At 48.6% G+C, this 19,567-nt stretch overlaps 1 protein-coding gene across 1 annotated transcript in view; it reads right to left on the bottom strand.

Annotated features, from left to right (window-relative positions):
• The window catches only part of EGFL6 (EGF like domain multiple 6), a 55,958-nt gene that overhangs the window by 8,838 nt on the left and 27,553 nt on the right, over positions 1 to 19,567 (bottom strand). Inside the window, exons 3-9 of the mRNA XM_049644879.1 lie at positions 18,345 to 18,437; positions 13,924 to 14,043; positions 10,910 to 11,029; positions 8,090 to 8,224; positions 6,195 to 6,317; positions 3,113 to 3,439; positions 1,980 to 2,060 (exon numbers count right to left, since the gene is read on the bottom strand). Of these exons, the coding sequence (XP_049500836.1) occupies positions 1,980 to 2,060; positions 3,113 to 3,439; positions 6,195 to 6,317; positions 8,090 to 8,224; positions 10,910 to 11,029; positions 13,924 to 14,043; positions 18,345 to 18,437 (999 nt within the window). The remainder of the gene's footprint in view (positions 1 to 1,979; positions 2,061 to 3,112; positions 3,440 to 6,194; positions 6,318 to 8,089; positions 8,225 to 10,909; positions 11,030 to 13,923; positions 14,044 to 18,344; positions 18,438 to 19,567) is intronic.

Below are 19,567 nucleotides of genomic sequence, written 5' to 3'. Positions count from 1 at the left end.
CCCAATGGGATTGAGCTCCAATGGGATTGAGTTCCCCAATGGGACTGGGCTCCAGTTGCCCCCAGTGAAAAGTTCTTAATAACGCACTATTGATTGCCTCCTTCTCGCTCCCACTCCCCAGGCATTCTTTCCTGGGACCACCTCCCACGTAAACCACTTGCACACAAATTCTGTTTCTGGGGAATCCAGCCTAAGACAGCACCTTAGACAAGAGTGGTGCTTTTACTCCAACAAATAGCAAGTTGAAGAGCTGGGGAACCCACCGAGTCTTCTAATTGAGACTGAGTGCTCTAAGGGACCTTACTCAAGGACCTTTGACAGTTGAGTAAACTTTATGTGTTTCATTAAGGATCATGGAAGAAAAGGTAAAAAAAGAGACCTGGTCATTCTGGGGATCCAAAAGGGGCCAATTTAGTAATGTCACTTAGCAAGTGGAGAGCCGAGCAGAAGCAGTTCTAAGCACCTGGAGAATGTAGCTAATTCCCTGAGCTATGAAACATTTTCTTCCTAACCAGGAAAATGGATAATAAGATGTTTGATGCAGAGAAACTTAAGAAAAAAAAAAAAAAAGAACATTGAGGGGCACCTGGGTGGCTCAGCTGGTTAAGCGTCCAACTCTTGTTTTGGCTCAGGTCATGATCTCATGGTCTGTGAGATTGAGCCCCGCATCGGGCCCCGTGCTGACAGCATGGAGCCTGCTTGGGATTCTCTCTCCCCTTCTCTCTGCCTCTCTTGCTCAGAATAAATAAATTAAATTAAAAATAAAATAAAATTGAAAACAGAACATTTAGGGGAAATACGGAAGAAAACAAGATGCCTGTAGGAGCTGGGTCACTAGCCTTTGGAGAGGTTTTAGTAGAAGTTTCTCAGATTAAGTTTGGAGGACTGAACCAGAGAGGCTCTACCTTCATGGTGGAGATTCCTATAAACCAAAGGGACCGAACTGGAGAATGTACTCATGGGGTAAACACAAAAGGCGGTCAAATTAGCACAAGCTTAGGACATGCACAGCAGTAAGTAAAAGAGAGTTTGCAAAGGGGAGGGAAGATCGACGCATGAATATTTATGCCAAATAAAGGGATAAATACAGAAATAGGCTTTCCCCTGGTGTCTGTGTAGAGATGCCACATATAATTTGTCACAGGTAGTCAAAGTGCTAAATGGACTCAGAGGAACCCGGGATCACGCCTACGAGATTCCTGACGATGAGGCTCTGTTAGCCTGATCACAAGAACGGTCCCAATTTTTACCCCTCCCTGTCTCCACCCTCTTTGCAATATGACGTTGTAGCGCCTTCCCCAACTCTCAAGTCCCGGCCGGCCTTGGGACTTGCCTTGGCCAACGGAATACGGTGAAAGTGATGCTGTGGCCGCTCTGAGCCTAGCCCTCACAAGGCCTGTGTGCTTCCACTCTCTCTTGGAACCCTGCCACTGCTTCACGAGAACAAGCCTGGCTGGCCCGCTGGAGGATGAGTCACCACACGGAGCAGAGCTGAGACAGCTCTGTTGTCCCAACTGAGGCCCGGAGCACAGCTAAGATCGGCCAAGTCACCGAGTGGGACCAAAGCTGACTGCGGACCCGTGGGTGAGCCCCCCCCAGACCAGCTCGGATCAGCAGAACCACTCAGCCGGTTGACGGACTCATAAGCAAAAATAAACAGTGGCTGTAGGCGACCGAAGGTCTGGGGTTGTCTATGACGCAGCACTATCGTCCGGAATTCAGTGCATGGTCATTTTCAGGCTGCGGGTGTTGAAGTTGAAGCAAAGGGGTCATTTTCATCTATCTTCACATATATACCATGTGTCATTCTCGGTGTCAGGCGGGCGTGGTGGAGGGAAGACAGCCTTCCTATACTGTCGTCATTGGTTCTGACCCCGTAAGGACCTACTCTTCCTACTGGCACTGTGTCCAGATGTAACGATTTTTCCCTCGGGGGCTTAGGAATGAAGCAGTGATTCATAAATGAAGGTATCAGTTACCTTTGTGTTCCAGCCTGGATGTGACAGCTTTTCTCTGGACCAGAACCAGACCCAATTCACCCGCTGCGTTCACCTTCGGGGCTAATTAAGAACACTTGGTCAGTTAAGAAAAGCCCTGAACCCTCGCATGCTAAGGAGGTGTGAGTGAACGACCGAGCAGAGGTTTATCCTGTTATTCTGAGTACAGACTATGTTAGAGCAGACTTTCCTGAACATTCCCAAAGCATTCACACTGGTTCCAGTTTCTGTGTCTAAAACATCATTTTCCAAAGATGACCTAAGCATCTACACTAGTAACATGCCTCTTCTCACCCGGGTTTGGAAATACACTCTTGAGATTTTCACTCTCTCTCCGAGGAGACAATGCCATCGTTATGCTAGTTCTTGGATAAGTGGGCCTGCGTCTGCTTTCCATTTGGTTAAATCCAACAGCCATGGAGCCAAGGGCAGACAAGGCCAAAAAAAAAAAAAAAAAAAAAAAATAGGGGCAGTAACAAATGCCTGGTGAAAATGAAACACCAAGTTTCCGCCTGGGGATGTGGGGGAGAGGGGGTTAATATGGAAACCGTCCTGGAGGGGCTGAGACTTAGTTGTGGGCTCTGCACAGCAATGGGTGAAAAGGGCAGTTATCCAGTTCAGGGAGAAAATTTAAGCTCCTCTCTAGAATGTTCCCCTCTACAATTGTCATTCTGGCTTTTTAACCTGCAACCTCACAGCTGCGAAATTCCCCTTGCATCGAGCGGGCAGGTCGAAAGTGCCTTCGAGAAGTAAAAAGGCAGAGCTTGGCAGATCCAGCTGGATCCAAGGTCTCTCTGGTCTGGGGGTGTGCAGCATGGACAGCCAGGGCAAGCTTGCTTACTTGGCTGGGAGCGGAAAGAAGGTCTGCATCAAACAGGAAGCCCCCCAGGGAAGGGGAAAGGACTTAACCTCTTTGTTTCCCACAGCAGCAAATACGATTTGGGATCTGCGGGGGATGTTCATTTCCAGAACTTACAGAGAACCCTGCTTCTTTGGAATCAGTACCGAACCTTAGTGTTACGGCAGGCACGAAGCCGTGTTTCCTTCTTTCCCTGCCAGGAGAAATCACCATTCGCTTTTGATAAAATGTGTAAAATAACCAAAGTGTTACTCACAAAACACATCTCCTCGAAGGCTCTGCTCCCGCTCCACGTGGTTCTTCAGGGTTTTCTCCTTTCTCTTCTTTTCCTCGAGCCCCTCTTTCTTTCTCTCTTCATTTCGGTTTTTTCCTCCATCAGAGTTCCTACCTCTGGAAACACTCTCTTCAGAGTTGAGGGACTGCAGGTTAACCTCAGGGGCAGGAGTTCCAGAAGGTTCTGTGATGACATTTTTGATTTTTATCTTCTTTTTCATGCTGTTTTTGTGAGCCAGCAACTTCTTGATTCTGTCTTTGATGGTACCAGGGGCCGTGAGGACTTCCTTCACAGAATTTTCAGGGATCACTACAATAACAACAGGTGGGAAGTTTCACATTGGCTGACAATTAGGTCACTCATGAAAAATGGAGTGAAGTACGGTAAATGAATGCTTCCAGAATCAACCCACAGGAGGCCCTACTGCTTGATATTTTAATATATATTTTTTTAAGTAGGCGCCATACCCCACGTGGGGCTTGAAATCATGACCCTGAGATCAAGGGTCACGTGCTCTACTGACCGAGCCAGCCCTGAAACAAGGATTTGGGGGCAGGGGGTTTATTTGAGAGGTGATCCCTGGAGGCAGAAGTGAGGGGAAGGAGGAAAACAATGTGGAACACACCTCAGAACTGTCCCATCCTGCGACAATTTAGGGGTATTTATCCAGACTCCTGGCCCCCACTGGTTGAGGGCTGTCCTTACAAAGGGACTGAGTGGCACTCTAGAGAAGACGCGCGGCCACAGGCAGAGAGCCCACCGCCCTGGGGCTGAAGATCTGCGTGAAACTGTCCACCCTGCCGTGTTGAAATCAGGGAGCAACAAGGGACTGGGGCCTAGCTGGTCACAAGCTGGACAGGAGGAAATGGAGTTTGGAGAGGTTGAAAAAAATCTATCGAAGGTCACAGCCAGTATGGGGCAGAGCTCAGAGTGAGATGCAGGCTTTCCTAGGTCCTGAACCTCAGCTGTTGACCATTACACCAAATGGCCCACAACAGGTGAGGCTGGAAGACAAGCGTTCAGATTTGGTGGCACGAAGGAGCCCTTGACCACAATGCAACACAAAAAGCTGATCTACTCCACTTCTTCTCTGGGGGCCTCTCCAGGGTATGGCATCCCTCCTCCCGATCCACCCGTGCACGTCCTACACGGGCCGTCGATCTCTCTCTCTCTCTCTGTCTTTGAGAAAGTTCCAGAAGGAGATCACGAGCACATGTGCACGGGATCGAGACCCGAGCACTGTGTGGTTGGAGACCTGTGTAATCCCACCTCCAGCCCCGTGCAGGAATCCCTCGGAGAGCCGGGCCTGGAAGCCTGAGTGGGGGAACATGCGCTGGGCAGGGCTCCCGGCTCCACTCCCAGACACCTGGCCATCATCTGGGAGACAGAACATGGCCTCCACCCGGTGCTCCCAGTCCGCTTTAGGAAGTCACTTTTATTTCACATTCCTTAAATACCTACGGGCACCACGTATACTTTTCCATACTCTTTGTTCCAGACGAAATGCTGCCCAGTTCTTCTGGCGGTTCTGCAGAGAATTTGATTTCTAGACTCATCCTCCTTGACCATATTCTTTGGCACACACTCTCGTCCAGCGGCACTCAACCACGGCCCACCGGGGTACTGTGAACTTTTATGGCTGTGGGGCTCAGTGTCTATCACGGTGCGGACACTTTGCTTTTGGCCACCACGGAGTGGCCACTCCGCTGTGTCACCAGGAGCACCGGCCATATAAGGACACGGGACAGGTCAAGGCAGAACTTGAAGCCGTACGTGTTGGAAGACGTGAGAACCATGCTAAGGGGTATACAGGACAGTGGAGTCAGGGCAGTGAACAGATTGAGGCACATGATGGGCCAGTGCTAAAATGGACCAGACCAGGGGTGCCTGGGTGGCTTGACGGTCGGGTGTCCGACTTCAGCTTGGGTCACGATCTCACAGCACGTAGGTTCAAGCCCCACGTCAAGTTCTGTGCCGACAGCTCGGAGCCTGGAGCCTGCTTTGGATTCTGTGTCTCCCTCCCTCTCTGCCCCTCCCCACTGGCACTCTGTCTCTCTCTCAAAAATAAATAAACATGAAAAAGAATTTTTTTTAAAAATAGAGAAATAAAAGGGACAAGACCCGAGGGATAAACCTAAGGGACCTCAAGCATTATGAGACACTTTCGCCAGGACGGTGACTGCAATGTAATCACCACCGGCCTGTCTTGGTAGACGTTCTGGGTTCTTATGGTCATTTCTAGTTTGCCAGACACACAGCAAGACAATGTATATCTTGCCCCTACTCCCAAGTTGAATGAACGAAGAGCTGGTGTGCGATTGTCCATGCTTCTTTCCCTGTCTTGACAAACCCTAAGGGCTCCAATCGGTATTGTGGTATCACAGGACGCTGGGGACTCTATCAGCGTGGCTCCCTGAGGGACCACATGGAGAGGAAACGTCGGAGAGAATACACCGCCGAGAGCAATGAGTGTCACATTTCATGGTTCTACGTGTGGTTTGTCAATTGGAGATGTTACCACCTACGCAGTAAGGAATTCACCAGCAAGAACAATGGGACTCGTTGCTAAACGTGTGAATCTAGGTTTGAGGATGACCGATAATGTGCCGTCAGCTTTGTCCGACTTGCTTTTGGTGGTGTATTCTGGAAGAAGTTCTGATTCCTGTGGTCAACAAGCTTGTGGTTCTAAGCCCCTGACGTGTGAGGATTGCTTGCTACCGTGCCATAACCTGCCCTCTCTCGGCAGATAACATGGGCCCAGCGCCATTTGTCCTTAAATCTTCTTTTCGGTCGTTCAGAGTGCCTTGTGACCAGACAGAAATCCAGGACCTTTGCTGCTCTGTAAGCTTTAGTGGCTACGACTTCAGTGAGTAGTGAAGATGTGGTCCAGTTAGCAGAGAAGTCAAGGCTGAGTTAGAGTTTCCAAATATTGCATGCACACGTTATCATACGTGCAGAGAGAGAGAGAGAGAGAGAGAGAGAGAGAGAGACGAAGGGAGACAAAAGAGAAGGAGAGAATGCTTTACTGAGAATAGCTAAGACGCCACGAGCAAATCCTACTTACCGGAACACTGAAGGCCATTGCCTCTGTATCCCTGCTTGCATTTACACTTGAAGGATCCTTGGGTATTGAGGCAGTTGGCATAGAGGCTGCACGGATGGGTATTCCCAGCACATTCGTTTATATCTAAAAAATGTGAACGTTCCCTGAACAACTCTGCAGCTGCCGGGCTTTGCTAAAAGCCCGACTATCCCTTACACTTGACCAACTCCAGGGCCGACCCCTCAACACCTGCCAACAAACCACGTGGGGCCTGAGAACCGGGACGCCGTCAAATCTCCCAATGCCTGGCTTCTGCCCGATGCCGGTACGCAGGGAACTGGGGGGCCCCCCGCAGCCCCCCGCACCCCCAGCAACCTCGACTGCTTATCACAGCTACTGAAAGCTGGAAGATGTTTACGTCTTTTTCTGCACGTTTTCATCTGTCTAATTCCAAACTAAATAACGGCATCAAAAAATAAATTCTACATGTGGAAGGGCTCGGAACTCCTAACCAACAAAGGAGAAGGGGGGTTATGAACCACTGACATCATCTACACTCCTAGGCATTTTGTTCCAAGGCTGCCAGGAGCAGGGCTGGGCTGGTCGGAGCTCGTCTGCTGGACCGAGACCAGGAAAGTTGGCCGAATCCCACCCAAGTGAGAAGTTCATTAGCTCTCTTCTGCATCTGACTTGCTATCCGCCCTTTGGGAGACCTATGCACACAAAATAGCCCATTGTTTTTAAGTCAGTCACCAAAGGAGCCCAGATGCCAATCTTAATCCCTTAAAATCACAAGATGGGTTTCTTCTGGAAGCTCTCCATGGGAATTCCCACCCTGTCCAGTGGAACCGGCTAGGGATCCAGGAACGGGCTACTTCTCAGGGACACAACACCACTGGGTTACACAGCTGGATGGGTCTGCGGCGGGACATGGGGTCCAAGCCCACGAGCAACATGGCTGTGACGAGCCGGTGAAGAATGGCCTTTGTGTTTGAAAAGATCTGAGTAAAGAGCTGGGGAGTCTTCCTAAGACGGTTCAAAATGCTGGAACCAACGGTGGCCACGGTGCGGTCACACAGGACACAACCTGGGAAGCTCTGCATGTGGGGTTGAAAGAAATCCCACTTTCCCCCAACTGTGAGCTTTCCTGTCGCGCACACGTCGGCTCCACGTGTTACACGAATAGGCATCTACAGGGAGCCCGGATCTCCCTTCACCAAAGGGCGGGCCCCGTCCCCCATTACATCAAGGGCAGTGCGGATGCACCCAAGGTCCCCAAACACCGTACTTTACTTGCTCGTTCGGACTCGGAATCCCTTCACTAAGGGCCCAAATATCTTCTTTCACACAGATCAGGCCAATAGCCAACTGAGACCAGAATCTTATCAGAGAGTGGCTTCGGTGACCTGGAAAGGGAACATCTTAGGCCATTTGGAGCCTGAACCATGAAAGGGGCCTTCATCTTCTTTGCACCTTTGTCTAATGCCACCCCCAGAGGGAACTGTTATGAACAGATCACGGAGATCAAGCTCAAACAGGCCTTTTTAGGCTTCCTTTTGTGCTATATTGTTTCCATTTTTAGGTATGTAGCTGGAAAGTCAAAAATTAGAAAGAAAACCAGCCAAATTTTTAAAAAACGCACAAAAACCATCTTAAGATATTTGCCCCCAGAACAAACGATACCCGCTGAGGTCCCTTACTTTTGACCTTGACTGACCTGGCTTCTTCTAATTCATCTCATCAGACTTTTCCTAAAAGCCAGAAACAAAAGAATGTGACTTCTTCTGTATTGTTAAACTGGTCAGTACAACAGACTGTTCAACTAATAGACGGAATCGACCTCAAAATATCCGTAGACGACAGCTATAGGTTTGGGCGGGGAGAACAAAAAGGGAAACGGTGCGACCCGCTCTTACCTACACAGTCATAGCGGCCACGGACATATTTCAGTTCAAAACCAACGTGACATTTGCAGTAGTAGCTTCCAAATGTGTTCATGCATCTTCGATTGTAAGGGCAGACAGCTTTCCCAGAGGCACATTCGTCGATATCTAGGACGCAGAACCAGAAGGTGTCGGCGAAAGCCAGAACGGCACTTTCCCTCTAAATCACACCCGCACGCACGCACGTGAGCCCACGCACAGCAGTCTCTCTGATTATTCTGCCAGCATCATACCCTCAGGAGGTGTTCTCAGCACACTCACGGCTCTTCCTCTTACGTGTTTCCATCACGTGGTGCATCCCGTCTTAGACTTATATTCGCATCTGTCCTGGTAGGCCCAGGCTCTTCTGGGGCTGGGAGATGCCTGGCCCTGGGGACATATACACTACAGGCTCGGTGGCTGAATTACTACCTTTCCAGGTATATAGACCGTGTAGCGAGGTCATGACCTGAGCCGAAGTGGGACGCTTAACCGACGGAGCCAGCCAAGTGCCCAAGATGTGGTTTCCTGAAACTGCACCTAAACAGAAATTGTGTGATGACGCAACTTCAGCAGACAACAGGGCTCCCTCCTTTCCTTGTGAGTCAGGTCACCGAGGGGCCGGCGGCAACGCTGAGCAAAATAGCCAGACTCCGGCTTTGCATTCACTATCAGATCGAGCAGATGGTGTATGTTGTTCATTTGGACCTGCGGTGCGTTCTTAAAATACTAAAGAAGTGTCGGACTGATCAAAACTCATTTCTCAGTGACCACTTTTGTGCAGATCAGCTTTCCCTTCAATAAAAAAGGCACCCGACAAATCAGAGGTGGTGAAAGTTGCCTTCAGTTTGGTCAAGAATTAGCCTTGTCATATACATCTTAGTTCACCAAAGAACGTTAAACCCGGTGAATGTAACTAAATCGGATTACTCTCAAAGAACAGAGCCAAGATTGTAATTTTACGGGCATTTTAAAAAAAAGATGTAACTGCTTTAGGTAGCCTGTTTGGCGGAACTTTCTAAATGCAGCTTATCAAGTTAGGTACATTTAGAATAAACGTCCAACACCTTGACTGAAAAGTATTTCTACTGCAGTCAGCAAGTAAGAATATGCTTATTTAAATAAAACAAAGGGGCGCCTGGGTGGCTCAGTCAGTTAAGTTTCCGACTTCGGCTCAGGTCACGATCTCACGGTTGGTGGGTTTGGGCCCCGCGTGGGGCTCTGTGCTGATGGCTCAGAGCCTGGAGCCTGCTTCGGATTCTGTGTCTCCCTCTCTCTCTGCCCCTTCCCTGCTCACGGTCTCTCTGTGTCTCTCAAAAATAAATAAATGTAAAAAAAAATTTAAATAAAAAAAAACATTAAGAACTCTTTCAATATTCTGATTTGGTTTGAGATCCCTTATTAATGCTATGTGCTCACTTGCTCTAAATACCGTGTATCTTTAGTGCAATGTAAGTACAGATCCAGGAGGATATACAGTTTGGTTATTGAACAGAATACAAATCCACAAGGGAGCTAAGGCAGAAAGTGTTGCATCAGTCACTGAGGGTGCCCTGTGGGTGCCCCACCCATCGCCCCTCGGCACTCAGCTACCTGCCTAAGGCCGTACCTGGGACGTTCTGCAATGACCCTTATCCGGGCTGGGCTGGGCTGGGCATGTCCTCCAGTCAGTGTTCTGGAGCCACTCCCCCATCAATAAACTTGACGCATAAATCCGCCCCCCCCAACTTGCTCTGGAAGGAAGGAAAATGCGGAGGCAGCTCTCCCAGCCTCCTGGAAGGGCACAGATGTTTAACCGGCTCATTGAACTCACCCTGTGCTAGGGTCTTCCCTTCCCTTCTCCCCTCCTCAACCAGCATTCCCTGAGATCACCTCCCAGATCAGCTACTTGCTTGGGGTCAGCTTTTGGGGACCCAAGACTAAGACACAAAATAAGACCAGAGAGAGTAAGAGCCCAAAGTTCTAATCCAGTGACTTGACTAAATTCAAAGTTATAAATGATGGCTGTCTCTCGCCCTCTAATATTATGGATTTAATTTGTTCACCCCTCCAAGCGGAAATGATTTTGGGATACTTAGTTCACATAATTTAGAGCAACCTTTAAAGACCATGAGAAATTGGTTACTTGCTAACTTAAACAGTGTACAAGGGATAGACTACTCTCAACAGTTTTAGATCTAAAAAAAAAAATAAGTAAATACATTAAAAACAATTTTTTTTTACATTTTATTATTTATTTTTGATAGAGACAGAGCATGAACAGGGGAGGGGCAGAGAGAGAGGGAGACACAGAATCTGAAGCAGGCTTCAGGCTCCGTGCTGTCAGCACAGAGCCCAACGCGGGGCCCAAACCCACAAACCGCGAGATCATGACCTGAGCCGAAGTCGGACGCTCAACCGACTGAGCCACCCAGGCGCCCCAGTAAACACTTTTTTGTAGGAAAATATTAGTTAGAACCCAAAAGGGAGTCCAGTGGCCCTTGGGATTTTATCCACTGAATGGCAGTAAGTAGCAGGTTTCTGTGGGATGGTGATTGAAGTGAAACATACAGGGTAAATGTACTAAAGTAAGATGACCTGTATCCTTTTTTCCACTATGACATTAGACAACCCCAAATAATAGAGAAGTGTGCTTTCCAGCGTCCTAACGGGTGTCTAGAGTATATGTGGCTGATGGTCTCAGAAATGGGCATAAATCTGTACTTTCAGGAACTTTCGGTCCAGTCAACAAGCAGACTTGTGATGAGTGAGAGAGAAGGAGGTCAGTAAAGGGGAAAGGAGGAGGAGTGGAGGCCGGCCCTCCTGCTGGGCTACCTGTACAAACTCTTCCATTAGGCGCCAGGCGGAGCCCCGAGGACGGACACAGACAGCGAGGCCCTTCCTCTGTGTCTTCGCAGCTGTACTGGCAGCTTGTCATGGCACATGTCCTCGAGTCTGAAAACGTAGGCAAGGATTAGCCGAGGTGATAAAAAGCACTTACTGAGGAACCATCTCTGCATTCTAGGACATTCGGTGGGACACCTGCAATGTATTATAGGATAAGCATCACTGTCTGAGACCCAAATGGAATCTGGGCAAGGGTGGCCTCTTGGTGGCCCCCACGGTCTGTTCTGCGGGCCGGTGTATTGAATTTGATCGTCTTTAGGTCGGCACGTCCCCGGCAGTTACCAGAGACTGCATCTTCCTCTCCTCTCGCACATTCTAAAGTCATTTTTAAAAAAATGTTTATTTATTTTTGACAGAGAGAGAGAGAGAGCCGGAGACACGGAATCCGAAGCAGGCTCCAGACTCCGAGCTGTCAGCACAGAGCCCGATGCGGGGCTCGAACCCACGAACCGCGAGATCATGACCTGAGCTGAAGTCGGATGCTCAACCGACTGAGCCCCCCCCAGGCGCTCCTCCTCTTGCACATTCAAATCACTCTTTATGTCACCCGGCTGGCGTCGCTACGCTGAAATGCAATCTCCGATGGAGATGATCAGTCTGAGTAATTAGGGCAAACAAAAATCTATCCCTTGTACACTGTTTAAGTTAGCAAGTAACCAGTCGTTCACATGGCTGTATTAAAACATGCGGCAAATAGGACCGAATGGCTGCCCGAAAGCCATCCTGGACGCCTTTTCCCCTCGCCACTACCGTCGTAGAGGCTGGAAAGCCAGTTACGTGTCTTCACCCCGGCTTCCTCTGCAGCAACAAAGGGTGGCCATAGGACCCAGCCGTGGCCAAAGAGATATACAGAGAAGTCTCCTGGAGGGAGTGGGGCTTCCCCAAACATGCTGCTGCATGACAAAAAGGGACAAGGACGAAAGAGTCATTCACTCATTGACATCACTCGCCTTTGTCTAGCACACCTCAAACGCGTGTGTGATACCTGGAGCTGGGGCAGCCATCCTGTGACTATGAGGTCACAAGCATGAGCATAAAATCCATACCCTGAGGATGGCAGAGATGGAAGTCCTTGCCGAGCTGTTCTAGAACTGTGGGTCTCCCGTTTTTTCAGTACCTGAGATAATTTAGGTGGATTTTCCGGTTACTTGTTGCTACACGTAACTTGTCTCCCATAAATGCATTTCCCTAGCACAGGCCTACTATGTAGGGATCACGCGTGTCTACTATAGGCAAGTATGGTGAATATACTCCCTTTATCCACCATGGGCATCCGTAACATGCCCATCACTCAGAGGGACAAGAGAGACTGCCAGGAACCAGGTGAAATAAAATTAGGAAAGAGGTCCAGGGCTCCCTGGACACTCTGGGCTATAAACAGGGAGGCACAGGCAACAGCTTCCATATACAGAAATAGACAAAGAGGGTAAAGGATACATACACAGGTCAAGGTAATGTAACAAACACCCACCAATGGTAACATTTCTAGTTTATACTCTTTTCCTCTTGAGTCGCCTCTTAAGATTAGTCTTCAACATTTACCTAATTCTATCTTTCCGTTTGGGAAAAGATACCTTTCTTGGCACTGGTTAGGCTTTTCGTGGAATGTTTCAGAAACATCCATTAGTATATATCTATTTAAAAGTGTTAAGTGATCACTGTAAAAGCCTAGATGGTAATTCCCATGATGGGGTAGGGAGGGAGGTTCTGACAAAGTTCTGTTTGGTAGGTGTTACAGGGTTATTCTCGCCTTATGAGAATTCATGAAGCTACATGTAATATAAAATATAATATCATATGGATATATATATATATATATATGGATGGATACATATATATGGAGATATATATATACGGAGATATATGTATATATACGGAGATATGTATATACACATACACACACACACATACATACTTGTCTTTGGTGGGTTTAATTTGTAATACTAAGGATTTAAAAAAAAAAAAAGACTTTGAATGTCTGCTTTATCTCTTAAGCTTGCTTGCCAACAGAGGATCTAGGTGACTGGTGGTATTGGGTGCTTTGCCAAGAACCGAAAGCACAAGGACCCGTCAGGAGAGCAGCAAGCCACGCGCTAGCCAGGACTGTGACACTGTGGCAAAGCCCCGGATGGGCTAGGGAGTCCTAAGACTCTGTAACCACAGGGAGCTGGCAGAACACCTAAGCTCCAGGTTTGCTGGGGACAGCAGGACAGAGCAAAGAGAGATGGGAGGGGGGAGGAGGGGAAGAAGGGAGGGGGGGGAGAGGGGAGGGGGGGGAGAGGGGAGGAGGGCAGGCAGGCAGGGAGGATGGGTTTGCCTGTCGGTTGTAACATTAAACCGAAAAAACCTTCCCTCTGAATAAATGAATAGATATACTCTCAGCCTCCCACGGGACATGGGTTTCTCTTTATCAAAGAAGGGCTTTTCTTTTCAGGAATGTGAATCGGAACGTATTCCCAACAAGAGTCACTAATCTTTGGGCATGGGGCAAGGGGCGTGAGGAAGGCAGTTGGTGGGAAGAAGATGGGAAGTGGGTGGAAAGAAGATGTCCCAAGATGGAATTTCAATGTATCACCTTCCCAAGGCAATATGCTCATTTTCAGGAAGAAACCCCATACAACCCTGCATATAGAGATATGTAAGTTCTTTTTCTTCCCAGTTAGCTGTTTTCTTTAAAAAGCCAGTGTCCAGAATAGGCAAATCCAGAGAGACAGAAAGCAGGTTAGGGACTGTGGGGGAGCTGGGGGAGGAGGAGTGGGCAGTGATTGCTGATAGGCACAGGGTTTCCTTTTGGGGTGATGCGGATGTGGTGACGGTTAAAATGGTGAATTTCACGTTTACTTGTTTTACCACCTTCCCCCCCCCCCCCCCCCCCAACTGCTCAGATGGCAAGAATCTAGTCTCAAAGGATGACGGAGAGCAGCCTGGCTGTTGAAACTTACTCGCACACGTGGCATCCGGCATGAGCACGTGGCTGCTCAGGCAAAAGCACCTGTAGCTCCCGTGTGTGTTCACACATCTGTGTTGGCACGGCCGGGGTTTTAGTCCACACTCATTCACGTCTGCACGGGGCAGGGGGAAAAGGGAGAAAGGTTAACCGGATTGGGCAACATCAAGATGTAGGATTGGGTTGGCCTCCCTGGCCCCCACCGGCGGGGGTGGGTACAAGGGGCAGTGAGTCGCCTCTTCTCCAGTCATCATGAAAACTCCATCCTGAAGGACGAATGAGCGTGCGGAGCGAACAGGATGATCGCGCACCATCGGAGGGGAGGCAGACGCGCACAACCACTTTGGACGCCTGTTGGGCAGAATCTACCGAAGCTAGATACAGATTTACCCGAGGACCTAGCAGTGCCTCCCCTGGGGAGATCCCCGACGGCAACATGGATATGTGCCCACCAGGAAAACACGTGCTAAAATGATGACAGCAGGGAGGCTGATATATACGGGGCTTGAACTCATCAACGGTGAGAGCATGACCTGAGCCAAAGTGGGGCGCTTAACCAACTGAGCCACGCAGGCGCCCCGACAATAATGCTATTCTTAATCGCCCCAACCATCGACATCCAAACATGTCCCAACAGAAGGAACACTATATGGCAATGAGACTGGACAGAGTACAGCTACAAACACAATGGATGAAGCTCACAGACGTGAGAGCGAGCGGAAGAAGCTATGAGACAAACGAGTACATTAAAAATCAGGCAAGGGGCGCCTGGCTGTTTCTGTCATTAGAGCCAGTGACTCTTGACCTTGGGGTGTGCATTCGATCCCTACATTGGGTGTAGAGATTACTTAAAAATAAAATCTTTAGGGGCACCTGGGTGGCTCAGTCGGTAAAGCATCCGACTTCAACTCTGGTCATGATCTCACGGTTCGTGAGTTCGAGCCCTGCGTCGGGCTCTGTGCTGACGGCTCAGGGCCCGGAGCCTGCTTTGGATTCTATCTCCCTCTCTGCCCCTCCCCCACTCATTCTCTCTCGCTCTCTCAAAAAGAAATAAAACATTAAAAAATTTTTTTAAAAACTAAAACATAATAAAATAAAAACAATACAGGAGGGAAATAAAACGATCACGAGGAGAGGAGCTTATCTTTAGAAATGTGGTCACGTGGGTCCCTCATAGCTTAACTCCTTGAAGGAAGACACAGAAAGGAGAAAAGAACCAAGTTGTACGTAACACCAAAATTCAGCAGGGCAACAGGCAAAGCGTATCCTTGAAAATAAAGAAGTGGGAATTGGAGAAAGCTGATGAGACATAATGGGAAACCCAGAAACGCCCCATCACTTGGCCTTAACTCAGAGGTAACTCACACGTCGCTTGGAAGAAGCATTTGGGGGAAAGACGGCATAGCAGAGGGCTGAGGCCTGTCACCATTAATGGATACATCCGGGCTTTGATCAGGCCACCCTGGGGGGCAGAAAGGCTGTGGGGGGGGAGACAGACAGTTCCAGACCTGAGCCGACTAGACCACTCCCTCGACACTGATATTTTACTGGGAATCGAAAACCAGCATGAAAGATCTCTTCTCTATTCCAAATCTCTGGCGGAGCCATTTCGATACAGAATCCAAGACACGAGGGAGAAACAGGTTTTCTGGCGCGAGCCCTTCCGGTGAGGGACACTGCTGCATGACGACTTAGAAGAGCACGATCTGTGACGCAGGTCTCTCCAGCAGGTGGACATGGGGGGTAAGCACCGTAGGGCACCGGCCTCTGTGCTGGTGGTGGGATGGAAGAGGCTCAGAGGTCCCCGCAGAGGCCGCAGGCCCGGCAGTCCCCTCGGCCTACGTAGCTAATCTCTGGGCTTAGCAGCAAGGCCTGGGGATGGCGGAGTGGAGTGTGCCTGCCCTTCTCTGGGATCCCACCTGTCCATCTGGAACCCCGGCGGCCTGAAGGACAGCTCAACGTGATCTGCGGCTCTTTGCTCAACTGCTCATAGGGCTGGGGACACTTTCTTCAGGCCAGGGTCTCTCAGCCGCAGCGCTGTCGACACTTGGGTCAGAGCATTCTTCGTGTGGGGTCTGCCCTGTGCACTGGAACATGATCGGTAGCATTGCTGGTCTCTACCCACCAGACGCCAGTAGCACCCCCCCCCCCCAAAATGCCTTCAGACACTGCCAGATGTCCTCGAGGGGGAGCTTCCCAGATTTAGCAAGTAAAAATATGGGATGCTCAGTTAAAGTTGAATTTTATTTTTTTTATTATTTTATTTTATTTTATTTTATTTTATTTTATTTTATTTTATTTTGAGAGAGAGAGAGAGAGAGAAGCAGGGCTCACCCAAAGTGGGGCTCGAGCTCACCAGATGAGGGACTCGAACTCACAAATCATGAGATCATGACCTGAGCCAAAGTCAGATGCTCAATGGCTGAGCCACCCAGGCGCCCTAAGTTTGAATTTTAGATAACTGACTAATACTTTTTAATTTTATTTTTATTTTTTGAAATATTGTTAATGTTTATTTATTTTTGGAAGAGAGAGAGAAAGACAGAGCGTGAAGGGGGAGGGGCAGAGAGAGAGGGAGACACAGGATCCAAAGCAGGCTCCGGGCTCTGAGCCATCAGCACAGAGCCCGATGCAGGGCTCGAATTCATGAATGTTGAGATCATGACTTGAGCCAAAGTCGGACATTTAACTGACTGAGCCACCCAGGCACCCTGACTAATACTTTTTTAGTATACCTATGTCTTGTGCAGTATTTAAAACGTTCATACACTATAATATTATCTGTTGTTTATCTGAAATTTAAATCTAACTTGAGATCTCTATTTTATCTGGCAACTCTTTCTGGGGCACAAGATTGCCCAAATTGAGAACCACTGTTCTCATTATTATAAATACTCTTTAATATCCTCAAATAGCTTATGACAAGTCACAAAGTATCTTTTTGAATACGCTAATTATAATTAAAGATATGCATGTCGGGGCACCTCGGTGGCTCAGTTAGTTAAGCGTCTGACTCTTGATTTTGGGTCAGGTCATGAGCTTGCGGTTTGTGAGTTCGAGCCCCACGTTGGGTTCTGTGTTGACAGCGCAGGGCCTGCTTGGGATTCTGTCTCTTCCCCTCCCGCGCGCTCTCTGCGTCTCTCAAAATACATAAAGTTAAAAAAATGTGCATGTCATTCACCCCGACAATTCTATTTTCAGACATTTTTCCTATAAAAATACTCAAGGGTACAAGGATATGCAGAGACTGACATCCGATTTAGTATCGCTTGTAATGGTGAGGAATCGGAGACAAGGTAAATGAGAGCAGGTAAATAAAATCTTTTTTACACAAATGATAAAAGCATTCGCATAGGGGCCTAGGATACAGCCTTAAAAAGCACGAGCTAGCTCTGTATGCACTAACACGCAAACCGGCCCACGAGAAACATCCCTGTCTGCACCATCACAGAAACAGATCACAGGCGCTCGGTTCGGCAGCGCTGTGGCATCGAGGACAAACTGTTAATGCTGGTTAGAGGAGGGATGGGGGATGGGCACTCCCACTTAAAAAATGTGTTTTTAATTTTAATTTTTGAGAGAGCGAGAGGGGAGTGTGCACGGGGGAGGGGCAGTGAGAGAGGGAGACAGAGGCAGTGAGAGAGGGCTCACGATGTGGGGCTAGAACTCACAAGCTGCAAGAGAACGACCTGAGTCGAAGTCCAATGCCCAAGGGACTGAGCCACCGAGGCGCCCCACCCCCACTTTTTCATTTATATCCTTTTGCATCATTGGGTTGTTTTGCTTTTTTTTTTTCCAATAAAAATATGCATTTGGTAGCATAAAAACACAGTGAAAATTGTTTTATGTATTTATTTCATTTATTTTTCTAACCATTGTTTTAAACGTTTATTTTCGAGAGAGAGAGAGAGAGAGAGAGAGAGAGAGACAGAGCATGAGCAGGGGAGGGGTAGAGAGAGAGACACACACAGAACCTGAAGCAGGCTCCAGGCTCTGAGCTGTCAGCACAGAGCCCGACGCAGGGCTCGAACTTACAGATCACGAGATCATCACCTGAACCGAAGTCGGACGCTCAACCGACTGAGCCACCCAGGTGCCCCACAATGAAAACTGTTTCAGAAAAGAAAAATTGTTTAGAAAAAAAAATATTCTAGAGGCAAAAAAAGCGATCTACTGCTCAGGATAAAAGGCCTTTTGTCTGGCATCTTAACAAAAAGATCAGAAAGACTTTTACATTTTTCTAGAAGAGATGGATTGAAAAGTTTAGTCCTGAAACCCTTTTCATTCTAAGACTCGGGTTAAGTCTACAAAATCCCGGGTGCTGTCCTGTATCACAGAGCCCCCCCCCAATGATTGCATTGCTTCTGAAAGCCCCGGGGAAAGGTTGGTACTGGGACCCTGGCTTGTGGTACCCACCTTGACTGCACGTCCTTCCGGTGTATCCCGGGAAGCATCTACATTTGTTCGGTCCCACGCACTCCCCGAACTTGCATCCGGGTTCACACAAAGCTGTGGAAAGGAAAGGCGTTTTGAGCAGGAGGAGATTGCACAGAGAAATGCACATGTGTGACACTCAGCAGCCTTCTGTACGGCACAGAAATCCGGGGGGCCGTAGAGAGGATGATGTGCTGCTCCCTCTCGGGTCTGTTTTCCCCTTCGGGATGCTGGGGAGCCCTCTGCCTGCGAACGAGAGCACTCGCCCCGTCCCGCACCCCCACGAACGCAAGCTTTTCCAAGTTTATCCTCACTTTGCTTAGCCCCGCCAGGCCTCCAAGTGGCATTCCAAGATCAACAAAGCCTCCCAGACCACGGCCAGATAGGTTTGCATCTAAACACAAAAACATTAAATAAAAGAAGTATAACGTGGGAGCTGGAAGAGAGTCCAGAGTAATTCTAGGTCAAGGTCCTCCTCCTTTCTGTCACTCACCTCGCTTTTCTCTTGCATATTGTTTCTCCTGTTTGTCTTTGGAATTAGCAAACCCTAATTTCTTTATAATGTTTATTTATATTTTGAGAGAGAGAGAGACAGTGTGCACGTGCGTGCAAGTGGGAGAGGGGCAGAGAGAGACACAGACAGAATGCGAAGCAGGCTCCGGGCTCTGAGCCATCAGCACAGAGCCCGACGCAGGGCTCGAAGTCACGAGCCGCGAGACCATGACCTGAGCCACAGTCGGACGCTCGACCGACTGAGCCACCCAGCACACTCTATTTTGAAAGCTGTACATTATCAGTCAAAAGGATCAGCCTAAGGATGGTGATGGTGATGATGGCGTGAGGCAGGATATGCTTTTTCTGTTTCATTATTTTGTTTTGTTTTGTTTTGTTTTGATGTTTGCACCCAGACGCCTGACACAAATGAGGCCCTCGCTAAATATTTGTTTGATGAAAGAAGTGGCAGGAGAAAGAGCGAGGCTAGAGCGTCTGTCTGGGTTGGGGGCAAGCAAAAAGAGTCAACGACGGTGGGAAGTTTGAGTCCGGCTCACAGGAAGGAGACAGGGAGACAAAGTAGATCAGAAAGAAAGGAAAATGAAAAAACCCAAAGAGAGGAAGAGGCCAAAGGAATAATGAACGAGAAAGGAGGTAGGTAAGGAGTAGAGAGCCCTTAGCAGCTTCTGGATCTAGTAGGAGCCCAGGAAGCA

The sequence above is a fragment of the Panthera uncia genome, chromosome X (assembly GCF_023721935.1).
Source record: "Panthera uncia isolate 11264 chromosome X, Puncia_PCG_1.0, whole genome shotgun sequence".
NCBI lineage: Eukaryota > Metazoa > Chordata > Mammalia > Carnivora > Felidae > Panthera > Panthera uncia.
Note: the sequence above shows the minus strand (reverse complement) of the source record. Positions and strands in the feature narration are given on the sequence as shown.